Source organism: Camelus ferus, chromosome 7 (assembly GCF_009834535.1).
Source record: "Camelus ferus isolate YT-003-E chromosome 7, BCGSAC_Cfer_1.0, whole genome shotgun sequence".
NCBI lineage: Eukaryota > Metazoa > Chordata > Mammalia > Artiodactyla > Camelidae > Camelus > Camelus ferus.
This window is the reverse complement of record NC_045702.1, coordinates 25,718,822-25,744,157: the sequence shown is the minus strand read 5'-3', so window position 1 is coordinate 25,744,157 and position 25,336 is coordinate 25,718,822. Positions and strand designations below refer to the sequence as shown.

At 42.7% G+C, this 25,336-nt stretch overlaps 1 protein-coding gene across 1 annotated transcript; it reads right to left on the bottom strand.

Moving 5' to 3' along the window:
- Positions 1-15,067: 15,067 nt before the first annotated feature.
- Positions 15,068-18,249, bottom strand: FEZF1 (FEZ family zinc finger 1). Its single transcript, XM_032484382.1, has 4 exons — positions 17,282-18,249; positions 16,964-17,098; positions 16,561-16,693; positions 15,068-16,133 (listed from the first exon to the last, which is right to left on the bottom strand). Exons 1-4 carry the CDS (start codon positions 18,080-18,082, stop codon positions 15,775-15,777), a joined length of 1,428 nt encoding a protein of 475 aa, XP_032340273.1. The 5' UTR covers positions 18,083-18,249; the 3' UTR covers positions 15,068-15,774.
- Between the last annotated feature and the right edge of the window lie 7,087 nt (positions 18,250-25,336).

Genomic DNA, 25,336 nt, shown 5'->3' with positions numbered 1-25,336 from the left:
ACATTTCTTCATATTTTAAATTTATGGAAAGGAATTGGTTTTAAGACATGGTACATGGACTCTCAAACCCATTAAGTTCCCGTCCAATCTCCAGGGTCATGCTGGGTAGTAGGTATTGTGCAAAATAAGGACTTGTTTTCTCCCCCTCTACTGTAAAAACTTGCTACAGTTTGAGGATGAACAGTTTCCCCCCAGAACTAACAGTATAATCAATTTACTGTCCTACTTGGCTATATATTTAGAACGAGTTTATCTTGGAAAGTTCATCAAAGAACAGAGTTACATCGTCCCATGTTAGATGTTACAGGATAACCTGAGGTTTTTCTTTTTGTTGATTGAGATGAGTATTTGGTTATAACTGCCTCAAAATTTCTCCAGGCGAAATTGATCGCAGCCTTGTCCTGTAACACAGAAAATTAGATGTGATGGCTCATTGTAGGTAAGAGTAAAGTCAAAATTGTGTCTTACAGGAATCTTGGCCCTGTGTAAAGGTATCTCTTGGACTTTGACTGTGCTACTGTGGGGTAGCACTCTACTCCAGGACACTACCTAGTCTGATTCCTCAATTTTCATAAGAGGATTTTAATTCTATCTACCGTCTTTACTGATTTTTAAAACACTGCTCATTGATTTAATTAGCAATAGATATTACAGGATATTATCTTAATTCACCGATGCTCAAAAAAAGTTTTAAAAAATATTCGTTAGGGGAAACCCAGTATTCATGAAAAAGTACCTGAAATACAGTCTAACTAATACCTGTAGAATCTTTATTTTTAGGAAAAACAAACAAACAGACCAATAGGTAAGTACATTCCTGCTCCAACTATTAGGCTTCTCGGTTGTATTTTGACATTTTGCCAATAGCCCAGGCAGAGCAAAGCCATACAAAACAATTTTTAAGAGTTGGATATTTACTAAAAAAGACATTTTTTGACGATGAAATTCACTGCATCCTCTCAGTGTCTTCTCTCTAGGAAGACCCCCACCTGTGGAAACTCCTATCGTGTCTCACTACCAGCATAGTTCTATTTCTTCCCAGCAAATCTTCCTGTAGGTACAGCCAATCACACCACTGATGATTTCTCCCTTTCCATGTTTGCTTTCTGAAAGCAAACAACAAAATTTGTGTCCCAGTGCCAAGAAACCAACAAGATTTGGCAGCACAGTTTCATGTACTAAACCTAATCCAGGCTTGATTTTATCTTCGCTGCCTTCGTTTTCTCACTGGTTGACTTTAAACTTTATTTTTTTATCATACGTATATATTTTAGTAATCTATTTTAAACTCGTCCTGGAACAAAGAAAAGTCATTTCTAATGCCCCTAAAGAAACCTTGCTCAGGAAATGTTCCCTGCTAAATCAAATGAAAATTCTGAGGGCATTTTAGGTAGCCAAATAAAAAAAAAGAAACATTGTGTTCCATCACAAGGTCCCCCTTTACTGGGGTCTGGGACCTTGTGCATGTTCAGCATGCTCTCTAGCACTGAGCTCTACACTCCCTCCTCGGGGTCCTCCTTTAAATGCTACCCTTCAACCTACTCTACCAGCCTGTATAGAGTGCCACTGTGGGGGAACAGAGAAAAGATCTTTTGTAACTCATTTTTGAAGGCTTTTTAATGAGCCTTGAATCTATAATCTGGGGAAGATCAGGCAGGTAAGTCGAGTGAGCATCCAGGTACCATTCTCTGAGGGGCCGACGTGGTCTTTCTGGCTGTGAGTCCTTGCAGCAGGGTGTTAGCACGAGGACCCACGGCTGTGATGGAGTCGAGCACCCAGTGGCAGTGGTGCCTGTGGCAGCACCATAGGCAGGATCTTGGCTAGTCCTCGTCTCCCTTTGTTTCTGTCCAAGTTCAGTTAAAGCTCTGTAATCCGAGTTGTGAGCAATTGGGTCTGTGAGCCAAATGATTTCCAATCAATAAATTCCTTTTCTTTTCAAATATACAGATCCAGTTTTGTGGGTTGTTCTCACAAGTCTTGATTAGTACACAGCACCACTCTCATTTCTTAAGGAAAGAGGCTGACGCTCTGAAATTCCGGGATGCCCTGCTTTCTGATTCGGAAAGTAAATACTGTGACGATGATATCAGCCAGGTGGTCCCAAGATTTGAGATAAAGGAGGGAAAGACAAAGCAATGGCAGCATTTATTTTGTTTTAGAAGATGCTAAATAACACAAATGCCATATCTTCTCTTTCTTTTTAAGGATATTCTCAGCTCAAAATAATACAAATCACAACTCAAAATGGCTTAAACAATGGGAGTATCCAGGGCAGGTTCAGGCATTATGAGACTTGAAGGCTTATATAATGTTTGAGGCTCTTTTCATGCAAAAGAATGCAAAATTACAAATTTAACCCTGCTCTCCAGGTCTTAGAAGGTCCTATACAAGAGAAACTCCTTGATTTTTAAGCTTTATGTTCAACCTACCTCCAAAATTGATTTATACCTGCCATCACTAGACTTCTCGAAGTAAATTTGTAGTAGCTTGATGACATCATTAAGGATGTAGGTTCCTTGCAGATTTATTCTCTACCATCTTAAGCATATCTCTTTCAAGTTTTCTCTCTTTGTGATCACAAGGTAGCTGCTAAAGTTCTAGGCAACAAATGAAAATGCTAAAATATCCAAAAGAAGAGGAGGCATTGTAATAAGGGAAGGGAAAAGAAACATCACAAGGATAGGAAAGAAAGGAGAAAAACTGGTTTTATTTGCAGGTAACATAATTTTTTACCTAGAAAACTCCAAGGTATCTACTAACCCACCACACAAGCTAATAAATTTAGCAAGGTCACAGTATATGAGGTGAATGTATAAAACTTCACTGTGCTTTTATAAACTAGAAGTAAACAATAAGGAAATTAAATCTGGATATAATTCATTCTACAAGAAGATCCAAAAACAGGAATAAATTCAATGAAATATGTGTTAGACCTCTACACAGAAAACTATAAACCATTTATCTGAGAAATTAAAGAATGCTTAAATAAATGAAGAGGTAAGTCATATTCATGGACAAGAAGACAATATTGTTTAAATGTCAGTTCTCACTAAATTTATTTAGGATTCATGACGATTACAATCACAATTCCAGGAGGATTTTGTATAGAGTGATTCTCAAATGTGTATAGAAATCCAAACTGTCTAGAATATTGAAAACAATCTTTAAAAAGTAATAATAAAGACTTACTATAAAGCTACAGTAATCAAGATAATTTACTGAATAAAGATAGACATATAAATCAATGAAACAGCATACTAACTCCAGAAACAGATCCTCAATAGTATGGTTATTATATTCTCAACAAAGGCACCTAACCCAATGAAAAATGAACAGCATTTTGACAAATAGGTATGAGGAAACTGGATATGTATATGGAAAAGAAATGATTCTCAACCCTCACTTCATATCATACTTCAAAATTAAATCAAGATACATTATAGACCTAAACACAAAAGGAAACAATAATAATTTTAAAGGAAACAAGGGAAATCCTTAGTGACCTTGGAGTAAAAATAAGTTTCCTAGAGAGAATGAATAAAAGAAAAATATTGATAAATTAAATTTTATCAAAATTAAAAACTTCTTATCAAAAGTAACCATTAAGAAAATGGATTTGGAAACTTCAGACTGGGAAAAAATATTTGCAAAACATATTTCTGATAAAGAACTGGTATAGAGGATATGTAAGTAACTCCTACAAATTAATAATATAAAGATGAGCAACTCAAATATGTAAAATATTTCAATAAATACTTCATAAAAAAGAATGTATGAATGGCTAATAAGCACATGAAAAGGTGCTCAATGTTATTGGTCATCAAGTAAATAAAATACCATTATATGCCCACCACAAATATGGAGTAACAAGGACTTGCATAATTTTTTTTGTAGAGTGTAATATGTTACAACCACTCTGGAAAACTTTCTTATAAAGTTAAACATATGCATTCCTCATAACCCAACTACCCTACTTCTAGGTGGTTACTCAAAAGAAATAAAAACAAGTTTCTACAAAAATACTTGTATAAAATGTTTATATTAGCTTTACTCAAAATAGTTGAAAAGAGGAAAAACACCAGATGTCCATTCATAGAAGAATGCATATCTGTGGTATATCCACACAATGAAATAGTACCACACCATTAAAATGAAGAAACTACCAGTGTATGCAACAACAGGGGTGAATCTTAAAAACTGTATGCTGAATGCAGAAAGTCTTACTCAAGAGAGAACATGGATGTATAATTCTATTTATATAAAATTCTAGAATAAGAAAAATTGATCTATGATAGAGAAAAGCCAGAACAATTGTTGCCGCTTGGGGAAGAGGTAGAGTATCGACTTGGAAGAGGAATGAGGGAACTTTCTGGAGTGATGGCAATATATGTTGGAGATTTGAGTTACACAGTGTGTGCATTTATCACTTAAGACTTTTACATTTCATTTAAAAATTTTACTTCAAAAGAAAAGCTGTAAATATAGAGTGAATGCTAGTTAATACTATACATGCTGAAGTATCTGGTGACAAGAGTACAAATGTCTATTATTTAGTTTGAAGTGCATTAAAAAATAAGATGGGTTGATGGAATTATACATGGATAGATATGTGATAAACCAAATATAGTCAAATATTAACAATAGAATCTTGGTGATGAGTTTGTGTGTGTTTACTGTAAAAATCTTTCATCTTTGCTAAATGTTGTTTCATAATAAAAAATCTAGGGAAAAAAAATACCCAGAAAAAAAACTATTGTTTTATTCTTCTGAGTCTCTTTTGTATGAGCAATGAAACCTTTCTGCAAGTAATTTTCAGAAGAATTTCCCTCATTTCTCATTGGCAGGATCATGGTATATTGAAGCTGGCTGATACCAGCTTGCAAGAGTCAATTGTTAAATTTCAGGAATTTTGTGAGACAGTGGTTGTCACTTTGGAGCTTGAATTGGCCACAGAGGGAGTATTTACACCACAGAAATTGTTGAGCGCTACAAATCAGGACTTTTTTTTTTTAAGAGCCACTTTTTACCAATATTTACCAATACAACACTGCCCATTCTCAACAAATCCCTGACAAGGAAAACAGAACACAATGATAGGCATAAATTAAGCAAAATATATGTGAGTTACAAGTCAGAATGTGAACATCTGAACCAAATCATGTCTCTTCCAGCATGGAAGAAAGGAAGATGACTAATTGTTGGCTAGTAATAGCATCTGGCACACACATACACTGATTCACAATTCAAAAGAGTACGCAGTATCATTTTGGTTCAAAAGGAGATACAGTGAAGTCTCCCCTCCTTCCTCTCTCCACCTTCCCACGCTTCCAGTCACCCAGTTCACTGACTGGGTAACCAAAGTTAGCTGTTTCTTCTATATCCTGCCAGGAAGATTGTGTGCATTAACAAGCAGAAGAGTTTTTTTTTTTTTCCACACAGTAATAATATACTGCTACACTGCTTAAAGCAACCTAGTTAGTTCTCTTTTTTTAAACTTAACTTTGTAAGAACTATCTTGAAGATAATTCCATCCACATTCTAAAGCACTTTCTCATTTTTTAATGATTATCTGATTCTATTATATGACTGTAGTACAGTGAATTTAACCAAGACCTAGAGATGGGTATATAGGCTGTTTCTAGTCTTTACTATTGCAAATTATGCTGAAATAAATTACATAGTTATTTCCTGCATGTGAGATAAATTCCTAGGAGTAGAATTGTGGTGTCAAATGAGATGTATAACCTATAATTTGAGTATTTCCAAATTACCCTCCACAAATGTATCAATTGAAACTACCACCAGCAACGGATGAATGCCTATTTTCACCAAAACCTCACCAACTGAGTTTTTGCTTATCAAATAGGTGAAAATTGCTTCACTGAAGTTTTAATCTACAATTCTCTTAATAAAAGTGACGTTGAATGTCTGATGTTTAGCAAACATTTGTGCTTTCTTTTTTATGAACTATTTCTGTGAACATTTTTATATCAAATATGTAAGGAACTCTTCTTCATGTAGTAAGGATTTTTGCCCCATGTTTGTCTGATTAATTGCAAACATTTTTCCTAGTTTATCATTTTTCTTTTGTTTAATTTTTTTTAGATAGGAATGGTTTTTTTTCATTTTTATGAGGTTGGCTTATCAACATCTTTTTAATATATTCTAGGTTTGTTGCCATACATGGTATCCTCATTATGTGAGTATTAAAAAATAGTCCACAATTTCTTCTATGACCTTTATGGTTACACATTTTTCACTATATCTTTATCTTTTTGCAATTTACCTTGATTCAAGTGGGAGGCATGGACCCATATTTATTTTTCTTAATGACTACTCAGTTGACCCCAATACTATTTAATCCTATGATTTATCATTTTTCAAAAGAAACAGCATGGTCTCATTTATTAATTATCTTGTTTTTCTGTTATTTAATTTGTTAATGATCAGTTTCACCATTTTACCTAAACATTTTTGCTCTTTTTCTAATTTCATGAGTTAAGTGCTAAATAAATTTCTCTTCTTTCCTTCTAGACTATTCTCCTAAGTATTTAAGGATATGGATTTTCCTCAGAATTAGATGTATCCTAAAGGTTCCAAAATGTAGTGATGTTTCTAAACTTTTTTTAAATGACGTGCTAATCAGATAGATAAATTAAGAGTTTGAGATTAACAGATACACATTACTATGTATAAAGTAGATAAACAGCAAGGACCTACTGAATAGCACATGGAACTATATTCAATACCTTGTAATACCTATAATGGAAAAGAATCCAGAAAAAAATAGATTACATATATAGTACATGTAGTATATATGTATGTGTGTATATATGTGTGTATGTATATGTATATGAATCACTTTACTATACACTTGAAACTAACAAAACATTGTAAATCAAATATACTTCAATTAAAAAATAAAATTATTTTAAAAATGCTAATCAGATAAAAAATACTAGCGATAAAATCTATTAGTAATCATCCTAATACACACAGTCCAGTTTAATAAAAAGACTACATCGCTAACATTGGAGCCTCCGTGTGTAACCTCCAATTTCATTGGCTTATTTCCTACTCATAGGTAATCATTATTCTAAATCTTTTGTTCTTCATTTCTTGGTTTTATAATTAGCTACCGATTAAGAATAAATGTAGATCCATACTTCTTGCCATCTCTCCTTCAAATGAGCAACCTAATATATTACTCAAAAGTTCATTCCAAAGAAAATATATCCCTCATCTATCTTTGAAGGTTTCCTGTGCTCGGAGTTACAATGCTTCAGGGGTTCACTTCTGACTGGTGTCCATGTATCATGTGGAGCAATCTTTAAATGAGACTCGTATTTTTCTTCCCTCAGTCAATTATTATAGAGAATGTCCCAGGAGACAATAAATATGGGTTAAAATACAGACAGTATGAAAGCCTGGGACATCTGCTCTTGCAGCTCCCTTTTGCCCTTGGGACCTAATCAGGCCAAATTTCAAATCTACCACTTTCACTTGGTAGGGAAATCGTGTTTCATAAACTCGACTCTGTGGATTGGTGGGCCAAAGACACCTTGTTCACATTGGGAGGCTTAAGTTTTAAACTTGTTTGATGTTCATTTGTGAGGTATCGAGTCTCCTCTAGGACTCAGTAAAAGTCAGAGCTTTTTCTGAAATAGAGCATAATTCTTTGAAGAAGAGGACATGGCTTTGCTCTGAAACCTAAGGATCTGCACAATGATTCACCTACTGAATCCTGACAGAGTTTCCATATGGCATTCTGATCTGCCACTGACACTTAGATCACCATTGCATTTGTTGCACGGATCTTTTAACTGCAGACGTATCATCTCTCAAGACTTACTTTGCTCTGGATTGCACTCAAAATTTGTAGCTTTTCAGGCCACTCAGTAAATAGGTCCAAACGACAACCTCAGATATAGATATCACCTCCATAATCAAAAACACCATGTTGTAACTTTTTTCTTAAGGGTAGGAGGTGTTTAATGCAGCAACATTTTCACTTTGGAGGTGCTGTGGCAACCAATCCCATACCTTTAGGCCCCTAACACATCACTGTAGTGACAGGCTCCTGAATTTTCCTCGGGTTTATCACTAAACTTCTGACACACCTGTGACTTACCAAGGTATAGACTTGCAACTTCCTGCTCAACAAATTCAATCAACATGATATAATCAACACAGTGGATCCACATGACTTCTTGAGGGGCAAGGAGGTTATCAACTTTTCAGCAGTTCAGGTTGTGCAGAGAACATGAGAAATCACATACTTAGACATAAGACAAAGAAAGTGTACTGCTGTCCTTTCCAAGTGAAAACAAATGGTTCCAGAAAGTCTTTACTTTTTATTGCAGAGGAAAGAAGATTCTGGTAGATAGACAGCAGTATGCCAGGCCTGGAAATGTTCACTCACTCCAGCTGAGAGACCATCAATGGGACAACATTCAATCCAGCTAAGAGACCATCAATGGGACAACACTCACTCCAGCTGAGAGACCATCAATGGGACAACATTCACTCCAGCTAAGAGACCAACAGTGGGACAGCAGCTATAATTGGACTTATCCCCAGGTTAAGTTTCATAAATCAAGTGTCATTCACCAAGATCAGCTTATCTCTGGCACGGTCCAAACAGGTACATGTTACAGAAATAATTACGTATTGTCTCTTTACTTTTTATATGTTTAACACTAATATTTGAATCTCCCCCAAGATATACTGAAGGACTAGATGCAGCTTTTGAAATTAAGAAAAATCATTTTTCTCTTGGCAAAGGCTACATTTGAAGACTTGTCTCACCATGAATTCTAAAGGCCAACTCCGAGGCTCAAAGCAGAACTGAGTTTTTGTTCTAGAATTGTATTTTCTTCTATAAACCAAAACACTGGTTTATAGATAAGGAAGGTACAGAAGATGGTAAAAAATACTTGCATTAAAATCACTTCCTCAGGAAAGCCTTTCCAAATATCTGCCTCGCCTGCTTCATTAGGTCCTCCTTTGAGAAACTCTCCCTGCTCTTCCACTGTATTTTGATACTTGTGATTATTTTTAGTTATTCCTAATTATATACATATATTATGAGTGAGATCCATCAAAGCTCAGACAGTACCCCTTTATTGCATTTTTATTGTCACAGCGTTTAGTACAAGGCTTGTCCCATTGTGTCTCAAGCATACAGTAGTTTGGTTGACTAGCTGAATTCATTTTCATGTTTCCCCAATTTTTCCCTCAGGCTTATCAGAGTTCCTGCAGGTTTTTAGAAGAAGCCTGAACCACTCCCCCACATATCTGAAATTTGATTTCTCATATTATATTTTGAACTCACTGTATAAAACATTTGTGCTCAATAAATATGTATGTATACTCTATGTATCCTGAGTTTTAGTTCTGATTTTCTCAGGTGACTATACTCAGAGTGACTATACCAATGCTATACCAATGGTAGTTTCCATTTGATGCATTGCCTTTCAACCAACCCATGCATGCATATGTTTCTTCCTCACTGCCTGTATCCCAACCAATATAAATTTTTTATTGTCATTTGCTCTCAACTTTTTTGCTTCTCAGGAGAGGAACAGAGCCACTGGTTCTCTTCTTCTACATCATAAACTGACAATTATTTAATTGTTTAATTATAGAATCAATTACTTCTCCAAAATGTCTGAAGTACTATATCATAACGGTGTTAGTCCTGGAATCAGACTAAAAAGAACGGTGTAAACAATATAATTAATGCTTTAAGGTGATAGGATTATACGTGTTTAGGGGGAAAGTGTTTTGTGATGTGATACAACTTACTGTAAAAGACATTTAAATGAAAACTTAAAGTCAATCAAAAGTATTCAGGATGTATACCATAATTTCGTTTACCCATCACCCAGCTTCAACAATTACCAATTCATGGCCAATTTTATTTATCTGTACTTACACCCACTTTCCTTCTCTTGTATTATTTCTAAACCAATTCCAGATGTCTTATCACTTCTCCCTTAAATAGTTGAATACCTAGCTCTAAACGAACTATTTTTTAACAAAACCACAATGCTTTTTTCATATCTTGACAAGTAAACATACTCCCTTAATTTTATTAAACACCCAGTCAGTGTTCAAATTTCCAGAAGTCTCAGATGTCATAAGTGACTTTCATTTTTACAGTTTGTTTTATTAGCTTGGGATCGAAATAAGATTTACATTTAGCAATTGTTATAAATAGCAACTGTATTTTAGCAACTATTAAAATAAATAGCTATGTTAAAAACATAGCAACTGTTTTTAAAATCTCTTTTAAGTGATAGGTATTCTTGTTCTTCTGGTCCTGGTCCCTTTCCTCTCCCTTCCCTCTCCCCTCCTCCTCTCCCTCTATTTTCTCCTCTTTTTCTAGCTCTTCTTTTCCCATACTCCTTTCCTGTTCCTTGAAAAAACTGGGTTGTTTATTCTGCAGAGGTTTGTCCCAAATTTTGGTTTTAGTTGAAATTTTAAAAATACAAATCTTATCCAGAGATTTGTGTAAACAATTTAGCTGTGTGGAATGTTTCACTTATTCCAGATTTGGTTCACATTTAAATGACAAATGACATTTCTATGCTGGCTATCAAAAGACATCACTGTATTTGTTACTATGTTTAAGGGCTCGCATTGGTCTGAACTTTCAGATTTCTCACCGGTGAAAAGTCCATACTATTGTGATCAAGAACAGAGTTAACTCAAACTGGAGAGCTGTTCTTCATCCGGGGATAGATTCCCAGCTCCAGTTAGGAAGGGATATGTGATGCTTTCTCTCCCTACTCCCACATCTTTGTACCCATGAGCAACATTGATTTGTTTGACAGCAAAATATTAGCCCTGGTGACTTGTATTGACAAAATCTTATTTCATCTTTATTTAGTAACTTGATCTTCATAAGACCAATGGCAACATGATTTCATTTGACACCCAACTTCCCCGCGAACTTGAAGAGAAAATGTGCATGGTTGTTTGTGATAAATTTGTATCCATTCAAGTGCATGATGGATTTTGACTTTTCCTCAAAGATCATTATGGGCAACAGGTCACAATACAAGCAGAAAAAATATAATAGCAGAGGTAGGTTTTCCTAGTAAGGTCATTTAAGGACCAAGCTCCCTCTTCTTCCCTGTTGCCCGGAGTAAGTAACCTATCCTAGTTTGAACTGGCAATTACTTCAACACCAAGAGAACACAAATGACCAGTGTGTTGTTTAATATACTTTTGTTTTTAGCTAGTCTGCCTGGAGCTGTACTGGACACATGCATTGATTTCTAGAAACAGTGAAATTTATAATAAGGTATTATACTTACAAGGTATCTACTTACAAATATGATTTGTTTTTTAGCTTTTAATTAACCTAATGGATACATATAGTTTCTTGCATGAAAGTAATTTGTGTTTTTGGCAAAAAGCATAGCAAAAAGGCAATGCTTTATCTGGTTCAAAATGTTTTTCAGGCCCAGGCAACAACTTCATATTCTTACTCACTGAAATTTAGGTTTGTCTCTAATTTTTATGCTTTTAAAAAAATGTATGTACTGTTTGGTAACAGAGTAAGTCATGATCCCTTAAAAGCATAAGCTTCATGTGTAATAAAGATTTTACCCATTAGAAAGGTTTATAAAGCGACAAAGAAAACACTTATGTAAGAAATGAACACTAATTTTGAATTTGAGATAGTTTGGATTTTATATTGCATATTTTGTGATAAATACTTTACAAAGACAAAACATCCCATTACAGTTATAATTTAGTCAGTGCTTTGAATTGTCACCAAATCTAACAAAATCATGATTTCTGACATTGTCAACTGCCACTAATATAAGGGGCATCAATCAAACAGTGTGCACAGATTCTGGGAATCATGATTCCATTGCTCTTTGTGGATTTAGTTCTTCCACATCTAGAAAGTAGCGAGGTTCTATGAGAAACTCAGTAAAACTTCACTAATAAGTAACTGCTTTAATGAGGCTCCAAAAAAATACTTTCATTTACTACAGAAAAAATTGATACCTCAGTCCTAATCTTGCACAATACCTTCTTCTCAAACTAAAAAAATTTTTAAAGTCAGAGCAAATTATATCCTTTCAGAAGAGATTACGAGAAATCAGGATTTGGATTCTGGGTTAAAATAAAATCAGTAGGCATTAATTACTTACATAATTAATTACTTACATTGTTAATTCCATTCTATATTCTAATTTCCAAAACTGAACAAAACATAAGGCCCCAGGTCAGTAACTTTCTAAAATTGGTTCCTGTAGTCTTAAGGCGCAACCATCTCTGTACCAAAAGTTAACTCTAACAGGGAGTTGAAAATAAACCATTTCCTGCCTCAGATAATCTGAACACTGGCCACTTTTCCTTACTAAACATGAGAAAATTGGCTGGCTAACTTCTAGTAAAAAGAAGGTGGACTGAGATGAGCCAATTTGCTATTCATACCATTAAGGTACTTGGTTCATGAATGAACATAAACATTTATATAAGCACATACCTACAGATTAGATAGTGAAGGACAAAAATCACCTAATATTTGTTGGAGGGGCGAGAACTATAAGGTCTTCCATTGGCTATTGGCTAAGTATCTCCCTTCATCGATTTTAACCCCCTCCCCACCCTGGTTTAATCTCTAAGCTCATACTGTCTTTAAGGAGGTTCTCCTCGATGTTTACTTAGTAAGCTCAAACAGCTTTGTCATAAATCAAAGTTCATCGATAATTTACCTCTTGACAAGTAGTTCTCTTGAGTGCTTATTTTAGAGAATGTCTTTTCAGTCTCTCCTACTTAATCGCCACCACTTCAAGCTACTCAAACCTGTGACCTGACAGACAACCGTTTCCTTCACCTGCCTTCTCTGGAACGATTGCCCCATCCCAAGTGAGACCTTCACAAAGTCTTTCCAGATTACAGTAACAGATCCTCCACTTCTCTGTCTCTGTCTCCATCTCTGTCTCTGTCTCTCTCTCTCCCTCCCCCACCTCACCCTCAACAGACCAGTTCTACCCTTCCATGGAAGACGTCTTTCTTCAGTATTACACTTCCTAACTGTAAGTATGTTATGGTTTAGTAATTTTCCTCAACGATGTTCATCTTCTTTTCCACCAGTAAAGTTGTGTCACCTTGAAAGTCTGGGAGAATCACATCCTGGGGTTTCGAGAATAAGTTCAAATACCTATTGGAAATAAATTCAAGAGGCAGAGGCCATCTTCTGCCCGTTATAACGACCCCTGACCTCAGTCTGTTTACTCAGAGAGAACACATGCTTTCAGGAGCCAACAAAGCCACCTCAAAAAGGTGGTTACCCATAAACTACATTTCCCATTTCCCAAAGCTGCCTGGGGCACAGGCAGCTGAGAGGGAACATAGCCCACACCTGGGACAAGATTTTCCACTCCGCTGCGATGTTTGGGGGAAGTGGCACCTCTGCCAGCCTCGCAGATTCAGAATTACCCAAATACGGAATTTCAAAACTCTGCATTTCTTTCCGAAGTCAAATCTAATTCGGATCTAGTCTCAGCAAATGATAAGGTGGGGTGTGGGGAGGTCAGGAAAACAGAAAGGTAGGGATTCGATCTGCTGATTGCTGGGTAAAGATTTAAAAGACTCACTGCCGGAGGGCGATGGGATGGATGTTGAAGGGCGTGAGTCCCGCCCGGGGCAAGAGGGGAGAAGTCTGGACTCGACGTCCGTACATGGAATCAGGAATTCCTTGTTCTCAGGAACCCACTGGTCCAACTCCGTGCCTGAGGCCTTGGGCTCCCCCAACCCAAGAGGGGCCCCAGTGGAACTTGGCTCGGATGTCCCGCGAGGACCGCTCATCCACTTGCCCGCAGGCGCCCTACCGGGGGTGTCGGCCACTTCCCTGACTCTTGGGTCGTCAAGGAGCCGCTCGAGTCCTCGGCTCAGGAGCCTTCCCCCACTGGAAATGCGGCCACTGGTTGCCAAGGGAATCGCGCCTCGCTCCTGCGGCGCCCACTGCCCGTCTCAGTCCTTCGTCCCGCCTGTCGCTGCCCGGAGCCGCATTTCCACGAGCGCTCCAAGATGTATAAAAGTGAGGCGGGATGGCAATTTTAAACTCGTTCCCGAGCCTCTCTAGTTACCGTCGGGGCGCTTGGAGAGCCGGCGAGGCCTCCCTGCCCGGAAAGGGAGGTTACCTGCGCCAGGGGTGCGGATCCGCGGCGGGTTCTCTGCCGCACCCCCTCCACCCCGGCCTGGCGGGAGCGCGAGGTCGAGGGAGGGGCCAAGACGCACCCCCGGGGCCGGCGGGGCTGTGAGAACCCCTGCGGCCCACTCTCCCCAGCCTCTCTCCCCGGATGTGGCCCCGCTGCAGCGGGACGGCTGCGCTGGGCTGGGAGCTTGTCTGGCAGCTTCTACTGAGCAGCTAATAGTATAACAACCCGGCTTTGATAAATCTGAACTAATTACCCCTCTTAATTAAAGTCTTTAGCAGTTGTTTCACTGTTTTGGCAAGAAAACAGGAGAGACTTGCAGTTAGAAAACACCAGAGCCAGAGCTCACAGCGGAGCTGCTGATTAACACTTGAAGCATTTCAAGGACCTGGCACACGCCACAGTTTGGTTTTCATCCATGTTTCCTCCTTGAATGGAAGTATATTCGTCTATAAACATATATACACACATAAAAACACGGAGGCTCCCTTTGCCAGCTGTGTACAAGTCAGTCTGTGCCTTCAGGATGCGAATAGATCCCCATCTGAATGCTGTCATTGTAACGCGTTATGTGGGGATGTATATTACACACGTCTAGATATGTCGTTCCCACTTAACTGAGCACTACAAACAAATCAGATGGTCCAGCACAAAGACGTGCTTCTGTTAGAAAGCTCCACATCTTCCATCTCTGAACTTACCAAATTTCATTACTTTCCCCAAGTTCTAACTATTGGGTGAGACTATTATTTGCTCTTTTTTTTTTTTTTCAGATCAAACGTTAAGTTATAATAACTCAGGGATGAACTCTTTAAAAAAGAAAGAAGACTGACGGGGTCAGAATCAGTGATCTCCATAATATGAACAGAACCCTGAAAGTTGTTGATTAAATAAGCATGTTCCAAGTATTTATTTCCAACAGTCAATGAATCATTTTTCACGTGCAAGAATCAAAACCAAAATTCAAATTCATCCATAATGAACCACTCTTATCTAATGCGGATGTGTGCGTGTGTGTGCTCACGAATGTGGAATGTGCCTTTACAGGCACACACATCAGTGTGTGTATATATAACATACACACAGAGTTTTGTTGCCTCAGGCAAAGAGGAAATGGTAATAAACACTCGGCAGGCATCTTGAGACCGTAGAATCAACACAGTGTAAATATATACAATAATAAAATTAAAGTGGTGCAGCATTCCCGGATAGAATAATACAGATCTCAATAAATACAGCAGAAGTTTTTAAAAAAACAAAACAAAACAAACACCATCTCTCCACCAGAGATGAAAAGTCTTTCTAAATTTAAAAAAGAAAAACAAAACAGGAAACAAACAACCCCCCCTAATTTTCTCATAATTGTTAGTGCCTATATAGAATATAATACACAAAACCATTTAGCAGATACATGCAAGAGGCGAAAGGCCGGGGAATTCAGAGGCTTCTGGTCAGCGGCGCTAGCGTGGGGGGCCCAACATGCCCTGGGTTTTGGAGACGAGCTTGGGTAGAGAGGTCCAGCTCTATTCAGCCTCTACCTCGGTAGTGGGGACCCCAACTGGGACTGGGGGGGGCACTTTGGCCTTGATCACTGGTGCCCCGGGTGGAGCCCAGGCTGCAAGGGCCCAGGGGGCGGCAGCGGCGGCGGCAGCGGCGGCAGCGTCGCGGGCGGCGGCTGCTGGAGAGGCGGGGACGGATCCGCGCCCGGCTCCCCGGCAGGCATGCGAGCCAGGCCCAAGCCGCTGTCGTGCAGCTTGCGGACGTGCTTCTTGAGGTCAAAGTTCCTGCAGAAGCCCTTGCCGCACGTGGGGCAGGTGAAGGGCTTCTTGTCGTTGTGGGTGTGCATGTGGAAGGTGAGGTTGTAAACCTGGTGGAAAGCCTTGTTGCAGATATTGCACTTGAACTGCTTCTCCCCGCTGTGGGTCAACTTGTGGTTTTTGTAATTCCCTGAAACAGACAAATGACAGGGACGTGGACCTGAAAAGAGAGCTTGAAAAGGGAGGAGCGGACGATCAAAGGACAGTGAGGCAAAAGGAAGAGCTGCCACAGCTCGGACAGCCGGTTCAGGGCTGCACTGCCCGCCTGCACTCCGATCCCCGAATTTATTTTTAAAACATCAACAAGGAAGCAATTCCCTCCACATTTTAATACAGCAGTTAATCCAATTATATAAAGTGAGAATAAGAGGTTAAAAAGAAATACTCCCGCTTTATATGAGCCATGCCTTTCTCTAATTCTAAGCAGACTTGCGCGTTAAGAGGTTAGAAAGGCGACACATGAGCCGGTGACTAGCTGCACTTTTCAGACCGTTTTCTGACATCCCTCGAAGCCGAGGGCTGTCGGTGAGACTACCGCGAAAGACAGCGTTCCATACCTTTTTGATGAAATCCTTTGCCACAGAATTCACACACAAACGGTTTGTAGCCTGCGTGTATTCGAGTATGCGTGTTTAAAGTAGAACTTCTATTAAACGCTTTGCCACACTGGTTACATTTATGAGGTTTTTCCTAAGCGGAAAGGAGGAAAAGCAGAGAAGTATTTTGAGTATTGAGGTATCTTGTTATTAAGTGGAGTCTTACGAACTCGAAAACAGTGTAATGCTCTCCCTCATGCTTTGGGCAGAACAAAGGCAAACAATACCCGGCATTTCCCCCTGTCCAAGCCAGCACATTTTAAACAAATCTTATGCTAAAAAAAAAAAAAGTATGAGATTCTCGGCCATTTTTCTACAAACCGTTCGGAAGTAAACCAGGTGAAATAGAGACAGCTGAACACACCTGGGTGTGAATGATCTTGTGCCTGCACAGTGTGCTGGCTTGCCGGAAGCCCTTTCCACACACTTTGCAAACGAAGGGTCTGGCTCCTGTGTGCACCGGCATGTGACGGGTTAAGTTATAATGCGCGTTAAAGACCTTAAAGTTAAACACAAGTACAACAGGTTAGCCCAACAAGCACCTTGAAATCAAACCAGGCAGTGGGAGGGGAGGGGGGTGGTAACTTTATTACAAGTGTATACAAATAATTACGAAATAAGATAAACTTTGGAAGGAAGGAAGCCCCACTACCACCACCGCCAACACACTCACAGTGCTTACCTTTCCACACACTTCGCAAGTGAAAACTTTAGGCTTGGTATTAGGAGAGCCTCGGCTGAAGTCCGTGGTTTTGAATGCGATTTTTTCCGACAGAAGCTGAGCGCTTTCTTTCATGTAATGCTGCAGCTGAGCCTGGGACAAGTCTTTGAAAGCTACTCCCGAGGGGTACTTCTCCACCGCCGGGACCACCAGTTTATTCCTTTCAGCTAAATATGTTTTTGGCTGCGGGTGCAAAGGGGAACTGAGGAAGTAGGAGGCCACCGGGTGGATGTTAACGCCGGCCGCTGGGTGGCACGGGCCATCACCACGATTCAGGTAGCACAGGGCTCCCATGGCGTGGAAGGAAGAATGGTTAACCACACGCGGCCTTACCAGCTTGTACTGCTGCAGCGGTAGCGTGTCGCGGGCCAGGTCGCCCTTGAGACTCAGCGCACAGTTGAGCAGGTCGCTGCAGCTGAACGCGGGCGCCGCGGGTGCCGCTGCCGGCGCGGCCGGAGCCTCCAGACTCGCCTTCCGCGGCTCCGACCCGGTCATTCCTGCCTTGGGGCTCGTGTCGTACGCCACAGGCACGAAGGGGATCATGCAGGGGATCGACGAGTTAAGATGCAGAGGGTGCTTCGGGTCCCCCTTGGGCACGGCTCCCTGCAGAAAGTGGGGGACGGGCAGGGACTTGGGTTCGGGGGTGCGCGCCATGATTCGTTCGATGGAGAAAGCCAAGGGTTTGGAGGTGCTCATCATATTGCCCCGGGCCGGAGCAGTCGCTAACACTTTGGCAGTCGCGTTGTGGCAGCTACTGTCCATGACTGAGTCGCCAGCGTCCGTCAGCCCGCGCCGGGCTGCGCCGTCGTTGCCTTGTTCCCTGCTTGTCACAGACCTGCAGAGAGGAGGACGGGTACCATCACCACCAGTAGCCTCCTCCTCCTCCTGCCCAGCATCACCAGCCGAACCTGCCTGCCCAGCCCAATGGACTCCTGCCAGCCCATCGCAGAGTTCTTGGCGCACCAATGACTAGGGGACAATCACTACTTATTTCTATCAATAGAAAGTGTTGTGTCAATAACGCAGCCAAGATCTCGCCAATCGTTAACTTCCAAGAGGAGAAGGTAAACTAGATAATTGCTCAATTCGCTTCCAACAGTCAACAGGAAAACTTTTTTTTTCCCTTTGCAGTCAGTGACTACTTTTCATTGGTGAGTGAGGTTCCCCCGCCCAGAAGAGGCGGGGGCGCTCGCCGCAGCGCCGCGGGCCCTCCCCTCGGCGCACACACTCTCAGGCGCACACTTAGCTACCCTCCGCCCCCGCCCCCACACCTTTGCTTTTTCCTCTGTCTTTTTAATTCTCAATCTGCTTAACCAGGCTTTAGAGGCCAAGCAAATCTGAGATCAATTTTCTCGTTTAGCTCTAAATGACATCATCTAAAATCATTGTGCAAGGGCTAAATAAGGAAACAGACTCTAATTCAGGGGCAAACGCCGGGCTATATTTATCAAACACCAGGCTCCAGAAAGCTGGGGCCAGGGAGCCTCCGGCAGAGAAATTCGAGCCTCCCCTGCGTGGTTCCTCCGGGCCGGAGCTGGGCCCGGGTCGGAGCCGTTCTGTCTCCTCCGTAGTCCTCTTTCTCTAGGGCCGAGGGCTGAGTGCTCCTGGCATCACGGAGTCTCCGCGGCCCGAACTGAGTATGGACCATTTGGAAGACGCCAGCAGGTAACTGGCCTCCCCAAACGCCCCTGAGAATTAAAGGCCGTGGGAGGCTTGCTTTGTGTTTGTGGTTTTGTAAATGCAATGCCGTGACATAAGCTTGGGAAAGGCACACTCCATCTACAAAGTTGAGGAGTTGCAAGGAATAAGGGTGTCACACCAAAAGGAACCTCGAGTAGGGCCGGACCTCCCCCCACCCAGCCACACACACATACACGCACGCACACACACAAACACACGCGCTTTTATGCGTTTCCATTGAGAACCTGGAAGAGTAGTTCTTTAAGTACCTGCGCTCAGCTAGAGCTCTCTGGGAGCATTTTAAATACTGAATGTTGGGCAGAGAAGGAAAACAACTTATTGATTCCTTCCCCTAACCTCCAGACTGCGGTCCGCACGCCTCCTCAAAGCGGCTCAGGCGGCTGCCAGGGTGTGTATGCATCTCGGGGCGACGAGCATAGCCACCTGCCTGCGCGCCAGTCTTGGCTTCAGCCGCGCTTCCGCCTCCCAGAGAGCGCGCGGAGACTATGCCCAGCAACGCCCCCCATCCAGGCGCACTCCGGAGTGGCGCCTCGGCTGTAGAGCATAAGGAGTGTTCCCGGAAGACTCCAGTGTGGCAGCGACCCCGGCAGCGCGGGTTCTCGAAGCCTAGGCGGGCGCTGCCCGGAGCGCGCCGGGAGCAGTGGCGCACATCATCCTCGTCGCTCCCCTCGGCAAGCCTGCGACCGTGAGGAGCTTAGCCCTGGGGCCAGGTGTGCTAAGGCCAGGCGTGCACTAGCGGCTGTGCAGGGAGGACTCGGCAGCCTGGCGCCCACGCCGGGATGTGGAGGAAGAGGGCAGAGGTGGCAGCTCTGGGCCTTGTGGTCTGCACGCCCCTGTAAGTGGCCACCCGCAGCACCCCAGGGAGCCATCTACCTGGTGAGTTACCCCGAGTGGATGCGTGTAGAATGGGTGGTGGCGGGTGCCAGACATCGGGCCAAGCGGCTGTGGGCGTCCTCTTCCAGCTGGACCTATGGAAAGGGTCTGCAGTGGGAGGATGGAAGCAAGTGGACCAGAAATGGGATAGTTGAGCCGCTGACCAATTCCACCCCCAAATGCAAAGCTGGACCCCAAACGGAGGAAACTGACCTCAAAATATTCCTTCTTTCCTACCCCATTGCCCAGCACAGGCCAGGGACCACTCTGGCTTTTCGTAGGGGTCGGCCCCGCCCCCGCCCGGTGGGCCAAGAAGGGTGGAAGCCGCGAAAGCCTGGGCTGGGAGCACGCCCGAAGCCCGACCGCGAAGCAGCGCAGCTGGACGAGTGGCGTGGAAACCCAGTTGCTGAGGAAATTGGGGAGGAGGCGTGGGTCCTTTTGGAAGTTGAAGGCAGCGGAAGGGCCAGGTCGGGGAAAGGTCTGGATGAGACCGGCCGTAGCAACGAGGCCAGTAAGTGCCTGGATTCGGGTCTCGAGGTGGCTCCGGGCTGGGAGGACAGATGCAGCGGCAGAGTAGAGCAGAATGAGGCCAGCGCAGAGCGCGGGTCCCGGGTCCGGGAAGAGGCGCCACACCCCGGCAGCACTTCGGAGCGGTTCTCGGCCCAGATGCAATCACCCAGCATGCGCTCAGGCTGGAGATTTTCTTTCCGTTTGCTGTTGGGGCCGCAGAACCAGTCTCCTCTTCTCGCCGGCCCAGACAAAGAGCGCGGGACGGCTTTGCTAGGGGAAAGGAGGGAGTAGGGGTGTCCCACGACAGATGGGTCGCGGGTTAAGACTTTAATTGCTGCCTTTGGGGGCGGATCGGGTTTCCTTTCCTACCTGCCGCTTCCCAACATTGAAAAATCCTCCTCCTGCTGCACTTCTCCGACATAGGGCCAGGTTTAAAGAAAAAGCAAAGAAGCACGAAATAGCCCGGCTCCGGAAAGCTTTGGAGCGCCCAGCTGACTTGTTCAACTCACCCGCTTCCGGAGCGTTACCTGCCTTCTTGACTGAATGCCACCAGTTTGTTTTACGTTCGTCGCGTGTCCCTCCCTCTTCTCCCCCTCCCCCACTCCCCCCTCCTTAACGGCAAAAGAGCCTTGGTTTGACCTCGGTAAATTTCTCCTTCGTTGGACACTGAACTAAAAAGGAAAATTATTGGCTAAGGGGTATACGTGTTTTGTATGGTTAATATCTCAACCGTTTGCTTTTCACTGGTCTTTTTGGGATTTGCCTTTTTGACAAGTGTTTGAAGGTATAGTGTCATTTGAGAAACACTAATGTCGCCAAGTAGCAATTATGCCCTTCCTTTCCTAGACCTGAACTTCCTAATCCTAAAGACTAAAGAGGTGCTTTATAAATCCTGGTCTTGATATTCCAACACTTGTTGATGAGTACTTTCCATTTAAAACCTAACCCATATGTTAATTTTTAAAAATCTCTATTAAGTAAGGATTGTCTTAAAATGCAAAAATGTATTCAGAAAGGGCTTCCATCTTATTAACAAACCTATCCAGTATTTTGGGTTTTTTTCTGAACAAGTTGAAAAATAACAGCAAAACAAACAAACAAAAACCCAAAAACAAAAACAAAAACAATAAAAGCAGAGCAAATTTGACAAATTTAGCTTCTAAAACAGTTCAACACTAAAATTTGTTTATTAAAAGAGTGCAAAGGAGTCTTGTTTGTTTTGTTAATGACAATATGGAAACTGGGTTATAGTTTCTTTGTATTTTCTTGGAGAATCCTATAATCCCCCCTTTTTTCATCAGAGCTGATGATTAATTTTCCCTCCCCTTCCCAGCCATGGAAAGGCAGCATTCATTTGTCCTACCGCTTTAAATCCTCGTGGAAGGTGAGTTTAAAATGCGTGGTTTATCCTGGGTGAGATGTCCTGAGGGAAACAGAACAGCCCTTGGTCTGAAGAGACCAGATAAACTCTGAGCTAAGACTTTCTGAGAAAATAAGAAAAAAGTTCTACTCTGCTTTAAGTAATTTAAAATTCTCTTCTTTTTATTTTCCTGAAGGAATCTGATTTTGATCTCAATGATTCCTAAACTATGTTCTTGATATTACTCAAGAACTTGTATAATTTTCACAGGCTTTTAATTTATGTCCCTCTCACAAGTAAATGCAGTTTCTGGTCTAGATTATTGCAATTTGCAATAAAAGATACAATATAATAGAGCCATCAATTATCAAATAATCCATAATCTTTCATCTCTTCTTCTTTTATGTCACAAAATACTGTTGAACATTTTAAAAGTAAAAAGTGGATTGGGAAATAGTGTAACTTATCTAGCCTTCTGCCAAGTGTATTAATTCATTCCTGGTCATGCTTTTGTAAGGTTTTCAGTCCTTTCTGACAACATCTACCACCCCCACCTCTTCGTCAAAAGCAACAGTCTGCTTTATCTTTGCTTCTTCTTAGCTCCTGAAAGCTAAAGGAGGGAGATAAAATTATTATGATCACTCCTCACTTTCCCAGGCATTCAGATTCATCCACACTTTTTCCTATTTAATAAATAGCACCAAGGGCAATGTACCTTTCTTCTAGAGGAGGAAAACATTCCTAAATTCTTCTATAGTTTTGCTCAGTCTTTATCTCTGACTGGTCTTTTGTTATTTCTCATGTGTGTTGGAGGCTGGTGATGGAATAGGACATAAATAGGAAGGGTCTGCAAGGTTCAAGGAAAGAATCTCATTGAGTTCCTCTGATTAGTTCATGAATACACAGTGGGAGCTAACTTTCCAGTACATGGACAAGTACATGGGCCACGAGTTCAGATTTAAGGCTACTTCTTTTGCTTTTTGTTAGTTTGGTGGCAAAGAAAGAATTCTTGATAATTTCATATAGCATGTGAAAAGCAGGAAGTATCATAGGTTAAGACTGTAGGATACCTCAGTTAACTCGTGGGTCCCTCTTTTCTTTGGGATTTGGAGGAGTGGGAGAGTCGCTTGTTGTCTGTCTCTAGGTCTTTGTTGTTATTATTTCTTTCGTTTAGGATTTCCTTTAAACCTAGTGAAATCATTCTTCTCAAAACAGCTTTTACATATTAAATCACTGTGTAAAAATAAATGAAAAGCCCCAAAGGTGAGAGCTGGTAACGAGCTGGCAGGCATTACAGACGCTGATCACCTGCCTTGGGTCTGGTTCTGCCCCTCCACTAATGCCGGATTTTTCTCACTCATTCCCACAGGCCTGTGAGGTGTTTTCCCTCCAGACTGCCAGCCTCCGACTCAAGGCTGGACTTGATGGAAAAAAGAAGTTTATAAACAAGCAACCCAATTTCTCCAACTTATTTGAGGAGTGCCTAGAAGTCAAGCAACAAAAACCAGCGAACTTTTGCTTGCAATTTACAACGGTGTTATTGAAACCGGGAGGTGAACGATCAGAAGAGGACACCCAAGTATGCTCTCTTGCCCTGCACTGATAGCTGGTTATGCAACTGGCTGATCAGCGTTTTGCTGCAATCCCCAGACAGTTTTTAAACGTCATTTTGTAGTCGAAATAAAAACTGTATTTAAATACACAGCACGACTCCTTCCTTGCTACAACCCATGAGGTTTAGAGTTTTAATGTTATTTTCAAACTTTCTTCCTTATCTCTCACGAAATAGAAGTCGACAGTGGCAATTCAAATAACACAGAGCAAAGAATGAGCTTTGAGGAATGGAGAAGCAATCGAAGTAAATCAAAATCCTTGAGCTAGAAATCTCTGAGAGCTGTTTATAGATTCAGTTACCTCCCGGACCCTGGCCGCCGGAGCGCCCCGCGCAGACCCGCTGCCCTCAGCCGCCTGGGCCTCCATCACCGCGGCGGCCTCGCGCTCCCTGCCCTGGCCTCCGAGGGAGACTGCGTCCCGCTGCCGGCGTGGGAACTGGGGCGCCCGCCTTACTCCCGAGGCGCTGACCCGAGCTGAGCCAGGTAATAGAAACGTGAAGTGAAGCAGAAAAACTGGCCACTCTCCCCAGCCGGGCTTTCCACTCATTCGCTCTTGCTCAGGCGTCCCAAAGAGTTAAAATGTCGTTGGCAAGACCGAGGGCCACCGGACTCCGGGCGGCGGCCTTGGAGGGGCCCGGGGACGGGGTCTCCCGCCGCCTGGCAGGGGCTGGGAGCGGGAGCACCACTCCCGGCGCCGGCCTCCCGCCCGTTCCGCGGTGCGGTGCGCGTCCAGCCAGGCTCCCGGGCTCCGGCGAGGCCTCCCGGGTGCCGGGTTCGCTAGCGCCGCTCGGTCGCCGACCTCCGGCCTTGGGGACCACCGCCGCCACTGCTGGCTCCGCGGCCCCTCCAGGGTGCGATCGCGTTCCTCCCCCTCCCCGTGCACCCCCGCGGATCCGGCGGCTGCTCCATCCTCCTCCCCTCCGCAAGCCTGCGAGGAGGGGGGGGGGTGTTTCCAAAATCTTTGGGAGAGGGTTGGTGCCGGATCGGGTTTAAAGACCAAGTTAACAGATGGCGGAGAACTCCTGTTTGAAAAGTTTTTGAACAGAACATTCGGTAATAGACTTGCTTTGACGACTCCGAGTGTTACCGAAGGGTCATTTAATTTAGATGTCAGGCGAAAGAAAACAGGTCTGACGCTGTGGCACGCCCAAGAAGGAACTAGAGCATCTTTTTTATTAGTTTTGCCTATCATTTTGAGTTTCCCAGAAAACACTTTCTTAAGCCAAATTTTAAAAGGGGGCGAGGGGGAGGTACCTCTAAGTTCTCCAAAAACCTTTCATGTCCATTGCCCTGTACTGTATTTTTGCGCCAACCTCTCTGACCCCGCGAACCCTCCCTTCGAAGCCCTTTGGCGTGTACTTAGAATTAGTTGGTGTCTCTTGACGGTCGTAGGAATGCAAGAGAATTTTCTAACTAGATTCTTCTACTTTAAGACAGTTTCCTTCTAACTTTCCCTCTTGGCCCCACCTTCCAATTTGTCCTTTTATGCTCGTTCCTCAGCTCTCCCTGTCAAGTCCTTCTTTTTTCCCTTCAAAAGAGGGGATGGGACGGCTGTCCACATAGCACAATACCCCGGCGGCCACCTCCAGCTGGTTTCCCCAGTTCTGAAGAGGAGGAATCCAGCCGCTGGCCGTCCCACTTTCCTCAGTGGGGGTGGACACTCTTCTGCGACTCCCCCCACCTCCCTTCTGGGTCCTCTCTCAGACCAGATCCTACAGGCATTGACCCTGTTTCAAGAGTTGAGCTGTAACATCCGCGCCGAGAATATCCCCAGATGAGGCTTGATTCGTCATTAAGGAATCTTACTAACTTTTACCATGTTAAGTTAAATTATTGTCTTCTTAGTTTGAAGTAATTTGGAAGTTATTTTTCTTTTTCTCTTCCCACCGACTCCTCTTTAAGTTCAGTTGATTTTTTGAGTTTCACTAACAGTGCTGCCCTCAGTTTCCCAACAGTCTC